The sequence below is a fragment of the Varroa destructor genome, unplaced genomic scaffold, assembly GCF_002443255.2.
Source record: "Varroa destructor unplaced genomic scaffold, Vdes_3.0 BEIS01000002.1, whole genome shotgun sequence".
Taxonomy (NCBI): domain Eukaryota; kingdom Metazoa; phylum Arthropoda; class Arachnida; order Mesostigmata; family Varroidae; genus Varroa; species Varroa destructor.
Window position 1 is genome coordinate 25105719 of NW_019211455.1, and position 8014 is coordinate 25113732.

Genomic DNA, 8014 nt, shown 5'->3' on the forward strand with positions numbered 1-8014 from the left:
TATATAACCGAGCATGATAGCCTGATTTGGCAGTGGTTTGCAGCGCCATCTGGAACGCTTCAGGGGACTTTTGCCAACGGTGCTGATAGAGCAGACGAAGTTATGCCGATCAAATAATTCATTGATAATTTTACGCAGCGTATTGATAAGCCAGGGATCAGTTAGCAAGTAGACTGATCGGCTAAGACGCATAGCAACGCTGTTAAAAACGTACAGTTAAGAGTTTTCTTTTTTCTTTGTTATTGCCTCTGCCAGACACGTTGTAGAAAGGGAAGTTTTTGAGGCAATAAAGCTTTTATGTGAAGTCTTGCGTGAATTCCCACCGGAGCCTCGCTAGCTCTAAGCCAGACCTTCAGTATGCTCGCTAAGATTCTTAAAGCAGTGATGTGCAGCTGATTTTTTTTTGTTTCCTTTTTTTTTTTTTTTTCGTTTCGCATTTTCCTTGGTTTTTATTTTTGGAAAATAATGCTTCAATTTGAAATATCATTTGTAAGTAACAAGCTCATTTTTAAACGGGTATTCTTTGTTGCGCTCTGTAGTAACTAGCCTCGTAAGTTTTCTCGATCTCGAAAGTTACGTTTCGATCTTGACGTTAGAATCGGACCCCGTTGATAGCAAAAGCTTACACATGGATGGCACAAAAGAAAAACGATTGTCAATGAAGGTCGTTTACTTTGCCGCTTATATACTACGACTGGTGAAATTATATTGGTTTATTAAGGCAACTATATTGTATAGCGTTACTCTCCAACGACAGTATGATAAGAAATTCAACTTATATAGTTGTGATGAATACATGAAAGCTGAGTAAAGCTATAGTCCTGAAAACGGAACAATTATTTCAGCCACAAGTTGCTTAAATGTGAAAGACTCCCTTTCATATACGGTGGTGACCCAAAATATTAGCCTGTGTCTATTGAAGGATTTAGCATAAATGTTAATCGCCGATATGGCGAGCCTTACGTTGGAAAATATTGTCTTCCTCGACTTCGCGTTATACGACAAATTTTACAAAGCAGTTCTGAAGATGTAAGTGAACCACGCTTTTTTTCTAGCTAATTTGCTCTGACGTCGCCAGTAGCTAACACTTCTTTGCGCAGCTAGCAGAAGAAATCGCCTAGAAATGGCACTAGAGGTGGTACCAGTACTGATGCAACATCCAGTGCCTCGCAAGGGACGATGAATGTGTAACGCGCGACCCGGCAACCGATATCGATTCGGCCGCTCAGGATACAAGGTAGACAACGCGACGCGATGCGTGATTCCGAAACGGCCAAAGAGCGTTTCAAAGGACTGAGGATCCAGGGAACCAGGACGCTAGGAAGACAGGGCCAGAGGGAGAGGTAAAATATGGAAGACTATGACGCCCGTGGCGGTCACCCGTTCTGCTTGACGTTGAGTTATATATAGAGAAGTAAAAAGAATCGGACAAAAGAAACCAACGCAGGGCAAGTCAGGTTAAGTCCCTTTCGATGTCGTGGATCTGGTTGACAACAATTAGAGCTTTCACTTCCGTAGAGAGGAGCTTTTAGAAGAAATGAAGGGGCCAACGACCGTTTGCCTATTGTGAAGTACTATAATCTGTCGTGGCTATTAATAACTAAGTGTAGTAATAATTTCCTCTAAATAATACCTTTATTTCGCACCGAATGACCCAAGCAAGCAAAGCCTTAGCGGAGGCTGAAATACGTAGGCGATGACGTAGCATGATATCCGTTTTATAACAATGATATAGATACTGGTTCATATAGTTCAAGGCCTTAATACACGATGTTTCGCTTTAGACGGCATTTGGTAGACATAACCCGGGAATGCTGCCGGAAACAATAATTAAACAAAGTAGTTTACATTATTTTACCTAAAGCGCTTGTTAACTTGTGCTAAAAAGAAACGCCCCCAATGCAGCACTAAAGTTATACTGAACTTTTGTTTGAAGAATGGCAAACTGCTATTACACCAGACCGCAGCAGTAGGAGACGACCGTATTGAAACAAAGACAGCAGATTTTGCTGCTAAGGTTGAATCACTGCTAAGGACCTATTAGACTTTTTAGTCCGACTTGGTAATGTATAGAACCGGTGCCGTCAAACCCTATTGTTTTTAGACGTTTCACACGCGTATTCATATTTACATCAGTAGATGATCCGACTGAATTAGAGATCGAGTCAGTTGAAGTTAGTTATAGTTGAAGGCAGTTAACTTGTTGGACGCCTGTTCACTAGTTGGGAGCTGCAGTATGTGCTTTTATCGAACCGGAAGCCCAGGCGGAACCCAGTTCTGCTTGTCACAGCGGCTCCCTCTACTTCACGTCGCTTCAAACGTCTATTTCAAATAAATCTATTTCACTAAATACGTATCGAAAATGCGTCCGTAATATAGCATCGTAATAACGCGTTGTACATATCAATTAAAGGCGACACGTTAAGTACCGTTAATTTCACACTCACATATCACGTTATTACGCACCTGGTTCTTCGGTGGAAAACAACATAGTCCACGAGCGCATTACTCAGTTCACGGAATTTGTTCTTTAAGAAAACAAGTTTTTTATTCATACTTAATTATAATTTAAATAGTTTTCAGTATGCTTTTTCATGGCCATCATCTGTGACGATACTAATTCGGGCCTTAGTGATAGTTTTAAAGCAATTAGACTAAAATGCTTAGAATTTACGTATATCTTTTTTCTAACGACACTTTCATCCTACTGATCCCAAATTTTCTGGAACTGATATGAGCAGAATATCGCCGTAAATACCAATATTTTTTCTTGCAACTATTTTATGTTGGTACCTACTTTGAGCCTTCTACAATGGCATTCAATCCTGTTTTGTTCTATAGTTTTCAAGATTAGGGCTTCCGATCAGACAACAAATGGAGCATAAACAATTTCGATAAAAGAAAAAAAGCTTTTAGAGTAAGAAAAAAAGAAAAAAATGACTCACTGATAGGAAAATGATTACCTGCTCCGAATAGTAGAGCTGCAGTAGTTCCTACGTTGCAGATCGTGGTCATCTTTCTCAAAGAAAGCCCTCTAAGGCGAGTTCGGTTTTTATATATAATATAGGGTAACATATTTCTCTATTTATATTCTAGTTTATAGTCTATTAATATCTAAACCCTGACATTCGATACTGTAATTATGTACGGAAAAAATTACTATTTCAAAGTTTACAAATATTTTTATAATGTTAAGCATGAAAATGGGTTTTTATATCATCAGTACCGACTTCAACAGGTACGCTAATAGGCAACAGCCTGTCGACAGAATATGCTTAGAGCAAATATATCGAAAGATCAACAACGATTCCTTGCAGGCAGACAGATTCGACCCATCTTTCGTCGGAATGCGACCCATCTACTTCAACAAGCAATATGTAGAGAAAAGCTTTTATTCACTTGAAGTCTCTGTTCGACTTCGTCTCACGGTGATATACTTAAAAGTTCAACTTAATTGAATTTGAATGTCACATATTCAAAAACAGCATAGTAGATAACATCTACGAATTCACTTATTCGATGAGAGGTGGCCAGTCATGCTGGGCTTGAGAGTTGAAGAGTTGTGGAAGAGCGAGACAATTTATCGGCAAGTTGTTCGACTGAGGTTATCAACCAGAAGACGGAGTTTTCATGAAATGTATGACGTGTGGCTGATTTAAAAATCTTATAACGCGCGCCGTCATCGATCTCAACAGACAGATCTGTCTTCTGCTTCTTCCATCGGCATACCCTGTTTGGGCATCGAAGCTAATATGACATGCTAGAAAGGTACAACGAATTCGATAGTCGTAGCTCTTGCAAAAAAAGGCCACTAGTGTTTTAAAGTTTTGCTCAGTTTCACTGACATTTTTCGTAGGCGTTTCAAAAAAGTCTCGTTTTGACGATTTCTTGTGTGTGTCCTGTCTTAATACCTCCCGGTTCGCTGGCGGACAAACAATCGGCAAGTCGTTTAGTCGGCCCACTTCTGCATTACGGCTGGGCCCTTACATTTGTTTTTCCTGAATACTGTGTCGCGGACACTCCGCAGTGTGGGCGCACTGTCCGCTCTACTTGGGGCAACCAATGCAAAACTCCATGCTGTTGCAGGGCGTTTGTCTGAGTATATGAGGGCAAAGCGAATGTGTACACCTATAACGAATGCAGTCGATAGCCAAACAAACCAAAGGCGCAAAGAGGACCCTGAAGACAGAGGCCAATGCGTGGGTGTATCTATGTATATTTTATCTATTAATACTTATGGTTGTAAACGCATTTTTTGTCTTCATTCTATAACTTAGAGGACGGTAGCGTGCTAGTTGGAGCGGTAGTCGTCGTTCTTACTTTTGCGGTAGGCCTCTCGCTCTCTTCCTCTATAAATAGATATATCTAAAAGCTTGTTCCACCAGTGAGAGTTCCCAGCGAATATATATACTAGAAGAATCGACCAAATACGACCTTAGTTTATATAAACAAGTAAAACATATAGAGCACTTGCGGTTTACTCTGTCCGGGTATAGCGACTCCTAAATTCTGCTTTCTTTTTTAGCTAAATGGTGGTAACCAAATTCTATTCCTCAGAGATGCATGAAAGCGTGCTCATCAAGCAAGCGCATTTGGTACGTTCACTGCATTTACGGTTATCGAAACGCGTTGCAAACCGGATGTAAATGTATTGCATGGGTCCTCGTTAATGAACGAAAGGGTCAAAAAATAGGAGCAAATAAATGTAAACAGATTACCTACACTACCCTTGCGCAAAAAGGTATACAAATACAGACAAGTCCGCAAGTGATGCGACCGTCAAGTAGGAGTGGTAAAGATAAACCGAATGGGGTACAAGTCCAATAGTGGATACATGGTCCTTGATTGTACTACATGAATCAAATGGTTCATCTCGGCTTATGTCCAAGTTGCACGAAATAATGTATGTGCCCTTGAAAATAATATAATTACCCTTAAGGCGTTCTGTTCTCAAAAATACAAATGGAATTTGACGCGAGACAGCATCGATCATGTTTAACACGAGAAAATATAATATGTGCTGCGTGAAAACAGAAATGTAATTTAAATCATCAAAGAAAGCTGACTGGTTTTTTTGTACGTTTGAAGGTTAGCTTTTCATCAAAAAAAGAAAAATCTAACTTGTAGTACATTTTTAATACAATTTTTAGAATAGACACATATAATAATAATAACCAACCTAGTTTTAGCTGTATGAATAACAATAAGCTTTTTTCCATTGGCCTAAAGGACTCGTACCACACGCTGGGAGATCAGGTGATCGTGGACAGATTGGCACAACTTCAATTGCCCGCCCGCGCGGAGGCTCTTCGGAACGACCTGCACACGCTAGATGTGCAGGTCCGCCAACTGCAGGAGGCGCTGGACTCATTATCAAGATTGCAACAAAGGTTAGCGATAATGAACGGTAAATCTTTTTATTCAATTGACTCATTGTCTTCATCGATAGATAGAGTATCCTGTATGGCATGTTCTAGCACCAACACACGAAGCTCTCTTGTAGGCCACTTTGTTAGCCATTGACAACCCCACGTTGAGCCCCTCATTGGAATGACATTCACTGGCTGTGAGTATATATATCATGGTCTTAACCATCACTTTCCAGCATACTCTTCACATGCTCACTGTGCTTGCCATAACGACCACTAAAGGTAACCTAGATACTACCCCAGAGCTGTAAAACATGGCTTTCCCGATGACAACGTCCACGTTTTTATACCCAGGTCACTATTTTTCTGGGAGGTTAGCGTTTATGTGATTGGGGTGAGCCGAGCTACTTTTGTTTATCGAGATTGTCTATCTTTTATCATTTCTCAAAACAGTAAAAGCTTTCTAGTATGATATAGAAGCATTTAGTGGCAGAGGCGATCTATGACAATCGCTATACCAAAAAGATTTATAACCAGCACACTTCTTTTATGAGACAATACTATTTCATTATATATTTAAATCCGACAAGATTCCTTGCCATTATTCTGGCTAAGTACTAAAAGTGCGAGTGGGCTTCCTATTACCGATGTATGATCTACATAGCTAATAGCCCATTAAAGGGCATTTTCGGCATCGTTTTTAGAGATTTATCGAAAATCGTCGTATTCAGGGCTATACAGACTCTGTGAGCTTTTAATGCGGCGTTGCAACTTTCAAAGCCAAAATACTTAGGCTTGAAGAAGGCACACATTTACAGACACAGTATAGCGCATCCCGGATTGCATGTCAAGCGATCGGATCGCCGGGCACTAAAACTCAAATGGTACCTGGCAATATACATAAGAGGCACGAACAACGGATTACGGCCACAAAACTGTAGATCGCCTCATCGGAGGCGCTGACATGGGAGTTATAACACATCGACCTAACCGTCAATTCTGAAGAGCATATGCATAATTATTACTTTGTAATTATGCGAAGGAATCATAAGTATTGGCCACCCGTAACAGTTGTCTTTCTAAATATATATATATATATATATATATATATATATATATATATATATATATATATATATAAATAAAAAAAAAAAAAAAAAAAAGTTCTATTCGGGATTGATATAGTACGTACCACAGTAGCCCGACTAACGAATTTTTTTTAGTGTATTCAGCCATCACTTAACAGGTTATATATTTGAATATTGCATAAACATTTATAGAAGTGCACCGGTTCCTATCAATCACCTAGTAACGACTGTTTGGAAACGTTTCTGCCTGCATATGGCACGGACTATGGATATAGAATTAACATTACGTAATTTTTCAACTCGTAATATTCACAATGATACTTCTTGCGAGTGCTGAGTTTGCGGTAAACGTGACGATCAGTTACGGCCTGTCAGACTATAACGTCAGTTCTCTCTGCGAGTCAATCTTCGTCGTAATCGGTTTCAGTCATAATGGTCAGAGAGCGCGTACAGTTGTGCTAATAGGTAATATGCTTCAAGATTTCAATTGGGTTCATATTGGAACCAACACTGGGAAAATGAACCTCTCGTAACGAGGACGTCCCCAGTTGGCGTCGAGTCGCGTTGTTTGATTAGTCGACTTCTCAAGCTTTTACTACCAGCCATAAGAATATGATTGATTGCCTGTTGCCAGGCGAACTAGCTTGCTTATATAGATATACAAGAGGTCAAACAGATATCATACTTGCATGACCGCCATCTTGCTCTATTTATTCGAAGGAAACACGCCCTCACGCAAGCATAGACCTTCTCAATTTGAATGAGCAACTTCTCAGATCTGCGAGCGTCACAATGCAAAAGATCTAATCTTCAGTGAATTGTACAGCGCGTAAGAAAACGTGCGACTGGAAACGCTTGAGAAGTTAGCAAGCGTTTGTGAAGAAAGCTTCCAGTTGGCCCGTTACGTTGCTAATGTTGTTCCTTTTCATATCGCTGCTATAATGTAGACTTACTATCTAACTGCTCTAAAAATAATGTATGCATCTATTAAAAAAAACTGCTACGTGAGTGCTTTTTGAACGCATCAGTGGAAACCGAAGATGAAAACGCTTGTTCCTTACAGTCAACAACAATGATCGTCGTATCATTTGAGCTTCATCACATCTCAAATCGAACATTTTGCCGGATGATTGTACGCTAAAAGCTTCTTGAGTGCCCATTTGCGCCCATTCAACGTGCCTATGGCAATACAGGATGATAAAATGCCCATCGATTAAATAACACATTATGCAATGCGGCTAGACATCTATAAAACTGGCAGTAAAGAAGAAGACTCCAAGTCTTTCTGATGTCGAACCCTTTTAACGCATTCGTCACTAACGAATACTGCCATATAGTGCTGGTCTGTTCCTGTAACAATGGATATTATACACGACCTGTACAGGCTATCATTTGACCCAACACAATGTACCTAAGCTGTAGATACGACCTGAGGTAGATAAAACAACTCCACGAGCGTTATAATTGTACAATTTCCATTTTCTTGGCGGAATGCGATTTCGGCGAAGGCAACTTGATGACCGACGTGATTGATTGATTGATTGCCCAGCTGCCTTT

At 40.0% G+C, this 8014-nt stretch overlaps 1 protein-coding gene across 9 annotated transcripts in view; it reads left to right on the plus strand.

The window, feature by feature from the left end:
- Positions 1–8014, plus strand: part of Stacl (SH3 and cysteine-rich domain-containing protein) — a 148125-nt gene that overhangs the window by 102752 nt on the left and 37359 nt on the right. For all 9 annotated transcript variants that reach the window (XM_086979231.1, XM_022793964.2, XM_086979229.1 and 6 more), the window contains exon 6: positions 5230–5390. In XM_086979231.1, the coding sequence (XP_086835357.1) occupies positions 5230–5390 (161 nt within the window). The remainder of the gene's footprint in view (positions 1–5229; positions 5391–8014) is intronic.